Here is a 14,847-nt window from a genome sequence, read left to right as displayed (position 1 = left end):
GTCTGTCTGTCTGTCTGCTTTCTTCTCTCCTGTTCCAGGTCTCAGGCAGACGGAGGGAAGCGAACATAAGGATACATTACTTATCAGAGCTGTGGGCTGCGCTCACACGGGACTTATTTGTTCAGAGTTTATTTTTTATTTTTTATTTTTTTGAGGCGCAGCAAAGTACCGTACTACCCCCCTTCACCTCGGGATATTTTTGTAAAAAACAACAACAACCAAACTATTTATTATTATTATTATTATTATTATTATTATTATTATTATTATTATTATTATTATTATTATTATTTTAAACCCGGGTCGCTGAATTGAAAACTTGCCTCCCCCTCCGTCACCGTGTTGTCTTTTTAAAACCCTGCTATGGGAGAAATTGAAGGAAGATGATCTTTGATGGACACTGAAGAAGAAGGAGCTGCTGCTGCTGGCCGTGATTTTTTCCTCCTTCCTCTCGCCGGCTACCAAGTCCACAGAACGCAGAAGCAGCCGGTTTTTTGTTTTTTTTATCCACCTCAAGACTTTTTCTCCCCCATCCGCTGCTTCTTCGAGATCGATCGAGCCCTGTTTTTTTTTCTTCTGTCCCTCCAACCCAGACCTCGAAGAGACGGGATGATTTTCCAAAACTGACTTGACTTGATTCGTGTGTAAATTCCTGCATGAGAAGCACCGTGGAGAGTGACGGTCACTATGCCGAGGAGAAAGCAGCAAGAGCCGCGGCGATCAGCAGGTATCAGCCCTCACTCACCCTCCGCCGCTGACACTCCTCACCCGACACACGTTTTTACACTTTTATCCACACACAAAAATGAGAAACACCCACTTCCGCAATCGCACCGTTTTATTGCTATGCTGACTGGTGAGATTTTAATTGACGAAGCTCGGGGTTTAAGCCGCATTTTCTTCCCCTTCTTCTTCTTCTTCTTCTTCTAAAAAGCGGCGTCATTACCAGCGCGTCGCTGCGGACCTGCAGGGTTTTTGTTTGTTGTCGTCGTTCCGAAAATCGTCCAGAAATTGTCGCACAACAATGATCAACGCCACTTTTGAGATATATTTTGTTTCATCCCAGGCCCTCTCTCTCTCTCTCTCTCTCTCTCTCTTTCTCTCTCTCTCTCTCTCTCTCTCTCTCTCTCTCTCTCTCTCTCTCTCTCTCTCTCTCTCTCTCCTCCTCGTCCTTCACTTCCTTTGCCAGGAAAGTTCTCTTAAGAATGGTGAGATAAACTAAATGGCATGTTATGGGGGATAAAAGGCAGCTTTTGAGGTTCAAGAGTGAGTAATGATGAATAATTGACTGGAAAAGGAAGGAGGGGTGCTGCTGCTGGTGAGAGCCCCCCCCCCCTCAACCCCTCCACCCTTTCACGGCCCCCCCATCCCTTCCTTCTGTTTTATTAGAGGATTGCCATCCTTGATTTGATGCGTGATTGATCGCCTGTCATGTGGCAGTCTTTGATCTATTCATCCCCGATAAACATCAATAAATCCCTCCGTGAAGACAGGCATGCCTCTGGTAGGTTTAGCCTCTCGCTCACACTCTCTCTCTCTCTCACACACACACACACACACACTCACTCACACACACTTTCACAGAAAACCTCCTGCTGTCTCCTGCAGGAACTTAAAAAAAACAGACTCCCCCCTCCTCACCCCTCCAAAAAAAGTTAGGTTTTATGGGGGAGAAAAAAATATCTAGCTCGTTTTTTTTCTTTTTCTTTCTTTTTTTATTCGCAGGGAACGTGTTAAAAGCAGATGAAAGGACGGCGTTCATCTGATTATACTAGACTGCGAATCAACCCGAAGGCTTTATTTATAATCAGCTGTTTGATCCCCACCGCCGCCCCTCCTCGTCTCTTTTGACGGCTTTTTATTCGCACACGTAAATATGTTTCCCTCATAGGTGTTCCCATCCAAATTCCCCGCTCTCTCTCACACACACACACACACACACATAGTGAGGATCAGTCGAGTAATGAAATCAATATCCACCGCTGGAGGGAAGTATTATATTTTGCGGTGCGACCGGCTGATAAAACCAGGTCGTGGCAGCCGACCCGACAAGGTTGACTTCTAGTGGTTTGGATTTGGACCCCCCACCACCCTCCTCCCTCCCCGCACCCCCCCGACACCTACCCAACCCACCCTCCCCTCTTCGTTCCCCTCCTCTCCCTCTCTCTCGTCTCCCCGCAAGCCTTTAAACAAATGTAAATGAGTGACAGGGGTTTCTACCTCTGTGCTAATGAGGCCGAGCCTTTGAAGTTAGGCATTAACAACTGGAGTGAACAAAAGACAGTTACAGAATTTTAAAGAGATTTTGAAATATGAGGTGCAAAGCGGGTCGAACAAGAGGGCCAGCCGAGGAAGACTTTGAACTCAGCAGGTTTTATCATTTAAAGCGGGGAGCCGCCGCCGCTGCCTTGCTGCTGCTGGTGGTGGTGGTGGTGCTGGTGGTGGTGATGTGGAGGAGGAGGAGGAGGAGGAGGATGAGAAGGAGTGCACAGGATGGCAAACATTCAACCGGTGCTCGCTGTGTCGGCTCCTCTTCTTTGCCTTTCTAGCAAAAGAGCCTCTCGCTGCAGCAAAACCGCAAAAACAAAAGGATGATAATCACGACTTTACAGGCGATAGAGCGTGTGTGTGTGTATGTGTGTGTTATTTTAGCCCCAAACATCCCCACTGAAAAGAAAGGTGGAGCGCGGTGGGAGCAGAGTGACTCCCACTTAGTCGCTGCATGTAGATGAAGGCACGCAAACATGACATCGCCGTGACCCCTCCCTCACCCGCTATCTTTACCACTCACACACACACACACACCCTCCCCACACACACACACACACACCATTGATCCAGAGCGCTGTCCTCCGAGCACCAGACACATCATGGGTTGTAATGGTCAATCAGAGCTTGGCAACCGGGATGCTTTCCATTCTCCCACGAGCACGACAGTCGGTCAGCGATAATGCCCTCCACTCCACACTCCCACTGGCAACAAATAGCTAACAATGTACGCACACACACACACACACACACACACACACACACACACACACACACACACACACACACACACACACAGAGTGTGATGCTCTGCTGGGAGCTGGTACTGACCTGTGGAACCCGCCTGCCTGCATGCATGCCTGCCTGCCTGTGCTGCTGCTCACAGAGGAAATAAACTCATGGCGTGGGGGATCGAGAATAGAAATCAGAGCTCAGACAATTAAAACAACACAGCACCAGGCTCGTCTCTCGGCGGGCTTCTTTTATACCTCTTGTAAAGAAATAAATTAATTGTTATCCTTTTTTTTCCTCCCCTCCCTTGTCAGTGTTTCAGGGCCAAACGTTTCCCAAAATAATCCAGAGTCCCAGAACGAGAAAAAAATGTCCTAATTTGCATAGTGTTAAAATCAGTCAGATGATTAGCTGAGCGTATTTTTTTTTTTTTTAATAATCATGCATCTCCAAAGTGGGTTTAAAATGTGTTTGTTTTAGCATTAAAAAAAACACACCTGGCCTATAACTTTAAAATATGTCAGAACACATTTTTTTTAAAAATGTGATGCATCAAATATATTATTTCCTTTAATTAGAACTGTTGACGTTACCGACAGTAGAGGATTTTCCTTCTGTGAGAAATATTTCCTCTTTAAGACCAAACATTTATCCTTAATTAAAGATTCTATATTTTTATGAATCCTCATCTTCACTTTAAAAATCAAAACAAAACATATAACAAACTAACAAAAAAACACCTCCGTGATAACGTGCGTGTAAAAGAGTTGCGTTCGTTTTATCGGCGCTCGTCTGGACGTTCCTGCGTGCGTCATAAAAAAAAAAAAAAAAAAAAAATGGCGCCCCTGACTAATCACCCAACCGCTGGATTTAAAGGTGAGGAGGACGGGAACAATTAAAAGTCAGGACGGAGTGACGAGCCGGGCTTAAGACGGCGTTAAGAGGAGGAAGATGAAGAGGAAGAGCAGATAAGATAGTCACTCCTATTTCAGCCGGGCACCATGGTTAATTATAAGGAAGCCGGCGTATGCTTGCGCGTGCGTGTGTGTGTGTGTGTGTGTGTACGTGCGCGCGTGCGTGCGTGCGAACGGGGCGGTGTGGAAGTAAGGTTGCTTCCCGTTGGCTTCATTAGCGAGAGCCCTAATTATCTGCGGAGCTGATGGATTTGTGACAGGCCCTAACGATTAATGCTGACAAATTCAGTAAGGTGTCAAGTCCGCAGCTGCCTTGATGTAATCAACTTGATATTATACAGTCCCCATAGCCCCTAGTGCAGCACCAACTCAATTTGCCTGCGCAGGTGACAAATGGACTTTGCTACCTGACTAATCACGTCAGGAGACAATGCCAGTTAATGACCTGGGCGAGCCCCCACCCACCCTGCCCTCCGCCCTCATCCCCCCTCTACCCCATGGTCCACACTCCACCCACCCACACCACCACCACCACCACCACCACCACTGCTCTTATAACCTCGTAACAAGGCAGCCAGTCACAGCAACCTTTCAGCCTCTATTCCCTCCAGCCTCTGCGTGCTTTTGTTTCACAGGAAGCCCGTCACTTATTAAGAGATGAATTTTTGCAATAGGCCTAGCGGTGCGTTGTAGCGGTGCAAAAAGTTTTTTTTTTGTATATATCTATATTTTTTTTCCTGGAATGCGAGGGAGTAGAAAATCTTTCCAGCCGGCAGATTTATTTGTTTTCATATTAACGACGCGGCTCTGGGCCTCTTTCTCGCCACTTGACGCATAAAAGGCCCCGGAAAGTAACTCGAGGTGTTTGGTTTTTTTTTTTCAAATGAAATAAAATAAAAGGAAAACCAAACGAAAAAATACAGATGTCCAGGGTTTGAGGATTTCACACTTGTGAACACACTCGTGCGTGTGTGCTGCGTTGCAGCCCTGCTACTAAATCTGCGCTGCATCTCAGCGCGGCCTCCGCGCACTTTTGGCTCCACGTCCTCCCAGCTCGCCGCTGCAGCCGCCTCGCTGAAGGCCTGCAGTTTATTCCGAGCAGGAGAAACACAGTGCCCAGGGATTAATGGTTTTGCATGCCCGGGGTAGCTAAGATTACACAGCGACCTTTATGCTCTAACTCGACGTTGCTGTTATGTGATATTCTCCCCTTGAAATAATCAGCGTGCTGAGATTTATGCAGCTCCTCCTTCCCCTGCCCACTCCCCATCACGCACACGCACGCACGCACACACACACACACACACACACACACACACACACACACACACACACACACACACAAAGTGTCCTGAGGAGAACAGCTTCTGCATGTGTGTATTTGCGCGTCATTGAATGCCAGAATTTAGACGATCGCTCACATTTTCTGAGTTTTGTTTTTTTTGTATTTACTTTTGCTTTTTACTTTTTTTTTTTTTTTTTTTTACCAGTCGTTGCTGTGCAGGAAAAAAAAACAAAAAACGTTGGTTTTAGTTTTCAAGCAAATGAACTCAGTGTCTCTGGCCCAAAAGTTCTAGGAACTTGTATTTTTTCATTATTTCATTGATATTTTGCCTTCGAGGCTTCACCGCTTCTGAGTAATGAAAAGTTTATGTGTGAATTTGTTGCAAAGAAGTGTGTTTATATTAGCGTGTGTGTGAGAGAGAGAGAGCGAGCGGAGAGAAGTGGGGGGGGGCAGAGGGAGGGACAGAACGAGTGTGTGTGTGTGTGTGTGTGTGTGTGTGTGTGTGTGTCTGCAGCTTAGCGCTGACCGGTGTTAGTTTTCCTGGAATGAACAGCTCGAACAGCTCGCACAGCCGTAGCCGCGCCGCTGCACCAGTCACCCTCTTTAGCGCGGCCTGCCTTCGCACCACCCCACCTCCCTCCCCCGTGGGAGCTCCGAAAAACAATCTCGCGCCACCTCTCCCGCCCTCCACCCCCACCCCGTGCATTTCTCACCCCCGACTGTCATATCTCCTCTCCGGCCCGATAAAAAAAAAAAACAACAAGCAAAAAACAAAAAAAACGGAGGAGATCAAGCGGGGCAGGAACACGTATTGATCGGCCGCAGCCTCTCTCCTCTCGGCCTGGGCCTCTGATGCCGCTGTCACCCCCCCCCACCCCCCCCCCACCCCCACCTTCAGCGGAGGCGGCTGGCCGGTCCGGACTAATTGGGGCGTCCACGTCGTTAAGCAGGTGGCATCGATCGGCCTCCGTCGATTGCTCTTTTTGCTTTTTTGCTTTTTTGTTTGTTTTTTCCCCCTCACGCTCCCCAACTCCGCCGCCTGCCCCGTCCCCCCCTTGCCCCCTCCCCCTCCTCCTCCTGAAACTATTAGTTAAAGTTACATGTGGGGTTTGAGAGCCGGTCAAAGGTCAAACGTGCTCCGTTCGCTCCTCGAACGCCACAAGTGCCCCCTGCGTTTGTGTGTGTGTGTGTGTGTGTGTATGTGTGTTCGTTCGCTCGGACGCTCGTGTGTGGTTCAAGTCTCGTAATTCCATTTGTTTTCCACCCCTCGTTCTCAGCACCGCGTTTCCAAAGTGGCCCCACAACCAGACTGTCTGAGGCCTGTGTTTTTTTGTGTGTGTGCTATTGATCCTGGGCAGATGCCGGTATAATCAAACAGAGAGCATTAGCGGGGGGTTCAGCTGCGTGCGTTAAGCCCTTCCTGTTAACACCGTTGAGAATGTATTTCACACCGCAGAACCCCCCCCCCCCCCCCCCTTTACCTCCTCCTCATGTCTTTCTCTTTCTCTTCCACCAGTCTTTCCGGGGCATTCTCTACAAAAGCTGCCCTCGGGGCACGCTGCTACCATCACTCGCGGTGTGTTGCCCTTGTTGCACGCACGCACGCACGCACACACACACACTCACACACACACACACACACACACACACACACACACACAGGCGCGCACCTCTACCTAATGCTTAAGTGCAGCCAGCATGTCTCTGTGGGAGGTCATAATGGAGGTGGCTTAGTATGATGGGAAATCATATCATTAAAGCAGCCAGATGTGCTTTGTTGCCTGCCTCGCGGCGCATAAAAAAAAAAAAAAAGAACCCAGAAAAAAAACAAAACAAAAACAGCAGCAAGTCATGGGATCCAGAAATGAAGGAGAGGAAGAGGAGGGAAGGGTGGAAAAAAAAAAGCTAAACAAAAATACAAGTCTGAGAAAATCAAGTCAGAAAACAGATAGAAAGGAGCCCTCTGGGACTGGGCTGACAAGCAGTCTTACTCCTGACTGCCAAAGAAAAACAATTTCCCCCCTAAATAAAGAATATTTGTTCTCTCCTTTCAGTGCCGCCGCAGCGGAACGCGGTTTTTCTTTTTCTTTTTTTCCCCCTTCTCCCCTCCAACTCTAGATTTGGATCGGACTCTTCGCTTTGATAAATTGCGCTCTTTCGTCGTTATCAGCTCTTTGTTAAGTGTGCTTAATTACTATGTAATATTGGTGTTGTGCTGAGTAATTACATTTCGTTAAGGCTTCACAGTTGGGGGGATGTAAGGCTTCTCAACGCCTTGAAGGAGGAAGAGAGAGAGAGCGTGCGAGAGGAGGAGAAAAAAAAAGGTGCACGCGTGTTGTGCTCGTTTTTAAAAAATAGATATATATATTTTCCCCCCCCTCCACCCCTGCTTTTGCTCTGGTGAATAATTCGAGATGTGAGAAAGATAAGAGGGGAAGCGTTCAAGAGCAGCAGTCGCGCAACATTTACGGCGCAAGAAAATTGACGTCTCAAATTTTCTTAAGTAAAGTGTTACATTTTGCCGAGGGTGAAAATTTGCTCTCTTGATCAGTGCGGCGGCGCCTCCTCGAGAGGGAGAGAGAGAGGGAGAGAGAGAGAGAGAGAGAGAGAGAGAGAGAGTCTTTGCCGGAGCCAAATTTAACATGTTACTTCTATCAATAAAAGATGAGCAATTACAGAATATTTTGTCTAATAAGTATTTGAATTCCTCAGCGCAGGGAGGGGGGAAGGCGGGTCGGGGTGGGGGGAGGAAAAAAAAACACATGTAGCTTACCCACTCATTACATCAGTTAGCGGAGGGGTGGTGGTGGTGGTGGTGGGGGGGGGGTAGTGAGAGGCAGCAGCAGCAGCAGCAGCAGCCGCTTTGATGCGAACAAACAAACAAGACAAACGAGATGGGCCCAGTACAGACGAGCCAGAGCCCCACTCGGGGACACCCCGGCCCCTCTCTTCCTCCTCCTCCTCCTCCTCTTCTCCTTCTTCTTTCCCTCTGTCACTCCCCCCATTCCCCCCCTCTCCCTCTCTCTCTCTCTGCTTGTTTTTGCCATCCTCTCATCTCTCTATCTCGTGCAACGCAACTCTCCCCTTCTCGCCCGCCTCTTCGGATAAACACACCAACCGCCTCTGCCCTCTGAGTGGTGGAGGGTGAGGAAGAGGAGAGGGTGAGGAAGCCAGTTGATGAAAGTACTTTCTGTCTCGCGAGGAGCAAAAAGTAAAAGCGAAAAAGAAAAAAAACTTCCCGTCGGTACCCCGCTTTATACACTTTTGGCTTCGGCATCGGCCTGGACAGGAAGTGACTCGCTGAAAGACAGATTTGAGTTTTTTTTTGTAGTTTTTTTGTTTTTTTTAGGTTGGACAGGGTATCAAAGGGGTGTGTTGCGGTGATTAGCAGGCTGGGGTCGGCAGTTTCAGGAGGGTTGGATGGACTGAGAGGTATTGTGCTGGCGGGTGGTGCGTCTGCGTGAGTGTGTGTGCGTGCGTGCGTACGTGCGTGCGCCCGTATGGATATTAAAGCTGACAGATGAACAGGACGATGGACAAATTCTCCCTCAACAGCTGCGGCCACCGCCATTATCCTGACAGGTGTCAATTAAGAATTACTGCCCGGCCGGCTGAATGCCCCCCACCCGCCACCCACCACCACCACCACCCTCCACTTCCCCTTTCTGACTCCATCCCTACACCCCCTCCCACCCACTTGCCCAGCTGTCGGCGGCGGGGCGAAATAACACTCTGCCCTCGTCAGTGTTGTCACGGACCCCCCGCGGCTTCGCCCCTCAGCCGCGCACCACCACCCACCACCTCCCTTTCCGAGATGCCGGCCAACGGCAGATGCTCGAGAAAAAAAAAATATATATATATATATATATATATATTTTTACCCCCTCCCTACCCGCACGCTGCCGACGGTTGGGAGGGAAGACGAGACGGTAAACGGTGATTTTGAGCGTCGCAATGAGAGCCTTTCCAGCAGATTGTTAGCGCCTCTCCAGGAACCCCCCACTTAGGAAGACTTAGATCGAGTTGCAGGAGAAGCGCAGCTCCACAGGTTGTAACCCCCCCCCCCCCCCACCATCACCACCACCACCACCACCACCACCTCCACCCGACCCCTGGATTGCTCCACTTCCTGTTTTTTTTTTAAGGCCACATTGTAAAGTAGGGGCGCGAGGTCAGTGAGTGAGAAAATGAACAGTTGCCATCGCCCATCTTGAAGGTTTCCTTCCAGTAAAGCCTGCTGGCTGACAACCCATTTTTTTAAATTTTTTTTTAGGTCGGCGAAGGCTCTGGATGCTCAGTGTGCAGAGATAAGGGGAGATTTAAGAATGTGTGTTTAGTGTTTCCTCAGTATTTAGGGGGAGTTTATAGCAGCTCCTGATTTCTGCGGAATCAGTCGAGCAGAGAGAGAGAGAAAAGCGTGAGGTGCAGCAGACGAGTTTGGCCGGAGTGGTGGCACATAGTGTGTGTGTGTGTGTGTGTGTGTGTGTGTGTGTTTGTGTGTAATAAAGACGAGCGGCCCTTTTAATTTGAATTATACGACGCGTGATTCGCCCTCGCGCGCACACATGTTTTGTTGCACGAATTTTGTTGCACCGTCGACGGCGCGCAGTCATTACTCGGCTCCTGCAACAAATGCGGTTTGCCCGCGCCGCGGCGCAGAATAAACATGAGAGGCTTCAATCGGGCGCGGGGAGGAAGCATCGAGGAAGAAAGAAAAAGAAAGGAAGAAAGAAAGAAAGGCAAAAAAAGCAACATGAGAGCGAGGGAGCGAGCGAGCGAGGGAGCGAGGCTCCCCAGGAATCCGCAGATGGATTTGCATTTTCACCTGGGAGTTACAGTTTTGGATTTCCTCCCTAGGAATCATTTGCCACGGAAAATAACCGAGGAAGATAATATCTGTGTTATTTCGCTACTCCTGCGTTATTTGCATATCTCTTGTTTTAAATAAGGCAACCCCTCGCAGTGAAATTCAGTTTGTTTGGTGTGTGTGTGTGTGTGTGCGTGCGCGTGCGTTTTTATTCATTCGCAGCTCCGTTTCTGCATCACCTTATCCCCCCCCCCTCCTGCTCCGTGCCTCAACCTCTCAGCCTCTCCCTCCTTTTTTTTTTATTTCATTCTTTCTCCGGGCCTACCTATCAACCTACCTTCCTTCCTTCCTCTCCGCTTCTCTTTTTTTTTTTTCCTCGCTCGCCCGACGCTCCCAGCGATTATCGTTGCCTGAGAATATTTTCCATCCATGCAAATCAGACGCCCGTGCTCTCTCTCTCTCTCTCTCTCTTATCACGTGCGTTCTTTTTTTTTTGAACACACACACACACACACACACACACACACACACACGGCCCAAAACGGTTGTATATAATCAAAGTAAACGCCGGCTAAAGCTAAAAGGGAAGCGCTCTTTGTGGAGATGGATGGAGGGATTAAATATTAACTGGATGCGGCTGACTTAAGGCGAGTGTTTTACATAGCCGCTCCCGCCACGGATGCCTTGCATTGATCCCGCCCCCCTCCCCCTCTTCCGACCGACCCCCCACCGCCGCCGCCTCCCCCCCCCTTGTTCGGCTGCACCGCTGTTAATTTTTCACCGGCCGGGGCCGAAAAGGCTCTCCCAGGCCCGGGCCCCTCCCCCTCCCCCTCCCTTCCCCCTCCACAGACTCAGCCCCCCCCCTCCGCCTGCAACTGGGGGCAGGTGAGATGGATGATAGCAATTTGAAATTTTGTTTGCGCGTGTGATCATGGAGATTGTTTTCGGTATTACCGCGGTGTAACGATCGCTGTGATTAATTGAGGCGGGCGGCGGAGGGGGGGGGGGGGTCGGGGGATTGGACGAGTCGCTGGGAAGGAAACGGGGGGGTGGGGGTAGGTTGCGGGTTCTGTGCCTTCCCTCTCCTGCGCTTTTGACTCGTGAATGCGGGTGTTTATCAGCTGACCTTGGACTCCCAACACTGCTGCCTTCACACACACACACACACACACACACACGCGTGGTAACACCCTCCCTAGGAATCGTGCCTTCACACACTGCTGCTGTTGTCACATCACTTCTTTCCCTTCCTCATTCCGGCTCCTCCTGACGGGATTCAAAGGAAAAAATCAAGCCGCCAAAAAAAAAAACCAAACAAACTTTGGGAGCCTCGGACAAAAAAAACTAAACAAACACAACACGGCCACAGTGGCCGCAGTGTTGCGAAGACGGGCATCAGCAGCGGGGGATTCTTTTATTTTTTTTATTATTATTATTTTTTAATCGCAGCGTATTTGTTGTCCGCTCGTGGGTCGTGGAGGCAGCTCATTAGTGTATGTGTGTGTGTGTGTGTGTGGGCTGTAACACCCCTTACCCTGAGCGTCAGCACACACACACACACACACCAAACACACTGGTGGTGCAGCTCTGCCCTGCAGTCTCCAGACGTGGCCACCCGCTCATCACTCACTCTGCCCCTCCCCCCACCTCCTCACCAGTGCATCTGAAGGGGTCGTGGGCGGGTCGCGACCCCGGGGCCGGCCACGCTCTGGACGATCCTTCCGCCCCCTCACACCCCCCCCGCCCGCCCCAACCCCACTCCAGCTTCCCCTCAGCTGTGCGTCTGCGCCGGAAGCTTCGCATTTATATTCACGCTCCCGCGTGGAATTCATGCGAATAATTCCCGCAGCAGCGAGACATTTTCAAATGTTTGCCTTTGAAACAGAGTTACGCGATCCTCGCAGCCAGTAATAATAATAGCAGTGATAATAATAATAATTAAAAAAAATGATTTTTATTTCCCCCTCCCGGTGTAATTCGACTAAAACGCTGCGTTAGCGACGCATGCTGGTGTGAAAAACGTTTTCACCGTAAAATCACCGTCAGACTTGCGTTTCCTTATTTATGCCGTCGGTCACCTCTTCAGGCAGCGGTACAAGTCGCGCACAGAGGAGGCGAAACGTATTAATACGTCTGACCCCCGCGCTTCCCTTTTTCTTTTCTTCCATCTTCATCTCCTGGATCCGACTTCCCTTTCATCCGTTTCCTTCTTCCTCCTCTTCCTCCCTCCTCTCCTCGCTCCTTTTAGTCAAAGTAGCCGCGGTCCCCATAGCAACACACCGTGAACTCTCACTCATTAGTGTGTGTGTGTGTGTGTGTGTGTGCGCGTGTGTGTGTGTAGCGGCGCTGAATGGACCCGATCCTCGCTCCCTTTACTCGTCCGCCACCCCGGTGCGGGTCTGAGCAACCTTCCGGTCATGATATTCAAACACGTGTGTGCGTCTTTGTGTCTGTCTGTGTGTGTTTGTGTCTGCTTGTGTTGTCGTCCTGTTGCAGAGGGCAAATCCGCCCGCGATCGTTGTACGGATTGAGAGGCGACGCTGGGAAAACGTCCCTCCGTCACGCCTGACTCACGCTTGGCTGACCCTCCTCTCCCCCTCCCCCACTTTGCTGTAAAATCTCCAGAGTGCTGATAACAGGTCAGCCGTTGAGAGAGAGAGAGAGAGAGAGAGAGAGAAAGAGAGGGGGAGAGGGGAGGGCGGGACGAGGAAGGGAACCAGGATATCATTAGAGGGAGAGAGAAAGAGAGAGAGAGAGTAAGAAAGTGTGAGAGTGTGAGTGTGTGCAGGGGGAAGTGGAGGGGGGAGCGTGTGTGTGTGTGTGTGTGTGTGTGAAGGAAAGAGATTCCTTATGTTGGCTCAGCCATTGCGTGGGTGGCGCGCCGAGCGAGCGGCGAGGTCAATGGGATGCCGTGATAGGCTAATCTGCCAGGAAGGGAGGGGTCAGGGCAGGCCTTGTGGGAGCAGCTCATTGGCTGGAGCGGCTCTGGCCCCCGCAAAGTGAAATCTCATTGCGTCTTTGTTTTAATTCCCCCCCCCCCTTCCGTCTGTTTGATAGCGCAGGTATTCACTGCGAAGCTCTGCTCTGTTCGAAAGGGTGAATATGTATCCGCCCGCATCGGCACTCTACCTGTGTAGGTGTGTGTGTGTGTGTGTGTGTGTGTGTGTGTGTGTGTGTGTGTGTGTGTGTGTGTGTGTGTGTGTGTGTGTTGCGTACTTTCTCTTAGTTCATTTCGGTTCCTGTGCGAGAGCCTGTGTGTTTGTGTGTGTGTGTGTGTGTGTGTGTGTGTGTGTGTGTGTGTGTGTGTGTGTGTGTGTTCATGCCCCGTTGTTTCCACAGCCCTGTGTGTGTTTTTGTGAGTGTGTGTGTGTGTGTGTGTGCGCGCTCGTCCTCCAAGTCAGACACATGGATGACAGATGACCCAGTGGGAGACACCAGCCATCCTGCCCGACCGGAATCTCGCCACTCTCTCTCTCTCTATCTCTCTCTCTCTATCTCTCTCTCTCTCTTACATACATGCGCATGCGCTCACACACACACACACACACACACACACGCACACACACACACACCCTGGCTAAAAAAGTGCACATTCGCTGTTTCCTTCCTCGACTTATTTTGGGCCCATAAATCCTTGGGTCCAACCTCCGCGATGCGACGCTCGCCCCCTTTTTACGACTTCCACGATAATAGCTGCGTCACTGCTGCAAGAAAAAAGAAAAAGGAGGAGAAGAAGAAGAAGAAGTAGAGGAAGAAATTCACTCCCAACCTGGCCTGCCCCGTGCCTCGCTTCGAGGTTGCGGCGGCAGGGTTGCGCTTACTGGACCAAGAGGAAACCTAAATCCTTGTATAAAAAAGAAAAAAAAAAAGGGAAAGAAAAAAACACTCAGCCCAGGCCGAGGGAGAGACAGGAAGACAGGAACAAGGGGGTGAGAGAGAGTGAAAGAGAGAGAGAGAGAGAGAGAGAGAGAGAGAGAGAGAGAGGGAAGGGGAAAAAAGTTGATTTCCTTTTTCAGTGGAGCCATACATCACAGGGCCTCCCAGCTGCAGTGTCACAAGCTGACAGAATGACATGTGTCATTTATCAAAGGGGCCAGGCGGGGGCCTTGGGAAACGTGCACCACAAAGCCTGAGAGAGTTCATTCCAACGTTCAGCCCTCACTCCTTCCCTTCCCTCCCCTCCCCTCCCCTCCCCCCGCCCGCCCCCTCCTCCCTCACGCCAGACCACCTCCAGCCCTCCCCGCTCGCTCGCTCGCTCGCTCGCTCACTCACTCACTCGCTACTTGTGCCAAAAAAAAGGAGCCCTGTAATGTTTTTTGCTTTTTTTTTTTTGTCTTCCTCTCCCCCTCCACGCCGTGTGTGTGTGTGTGTGTGTTGGGGGTGGGGGGGTTAGCCGGGGTGTTTGCGTGTTTGTTTGCGCGGGCCGCCCCGCTGAGAGCAGACACTTGCCATACCTTAAAGCCAAAGTCGGCCCAACTCTGGCGGAAAGGAGGAACAGGAAGGGAGAAGAAGAGAAAAGAGGAGAAATGTGGAAGAAATAAATCGCATTAGCGGAGCATTCGCAGCCCTCCAAGCGCTCGGCTTTCCACGGCCTACACGAGAATTTGCGTACGTAGCCGTTCATTAAATTATCGCTCGGCGATGTTATAAATAATGCTTCAGTCGATTTCCAAACCAGAAAATTTCAATTTGGCACAGCGGGATTTTTTCTTTTTTTTAAAAATGTATTTATTTCGCGCTGCCGCGGGGATGTTTGCGTCTCCCCGTCGCTGAAGCCAGGTGCTTCCCGCTCTGGAGCTGATGAAGCTGTTTTTTCTGTTTTTGTTTTTTTTTCCCTCTTT

General features: G+C 50.2%; 1 protein-coding gene across 1 annotated transcript in view; it reads left to right on the top strand.

Moving 5' to 3' along the window:
- Positions 1 to 254: 254 nt before the first annotated feature.
- LOC142879556 (teashirt homolog 1-like) overlaps positions 255 to 14,847 on the top strand; it is a 37,955-nt gene continuing 23,362 nt past the window's right edge. The window contains exon 1 of the mRNA XM_076012920.1: positions 255 to 727. Coding sequence (XP_075869035.1) covers positions 688 to 727 — 40 coding nt within the window. The 5' untranslated portion in view covers positions 255 to 687. The remainder of the gene's footprint in view (positions 728 to 14,847) is intronic.

Source organism: Nelusetta ayraudi, unplaced genomic scaffold (assembly GCF_046127955.1).
Source record: "Nelusetta ayraudi isolate G7.1 ecotype Tasmania unplaced genomic scaffold, CSIRO-AGI_Nayr_v1 ptg000136l, whole genome shotgun sequence".
Lineage (NCBI taxonomy): Eukaryota > Metazoa > Chordata > Actinopteri > Tetraodontiformes > Monacanthidae > Nelusetta > Nelusetta ayraudi.
This window is presented reverse-complemented; position numbering and strand designations above follow the sequence as displayed.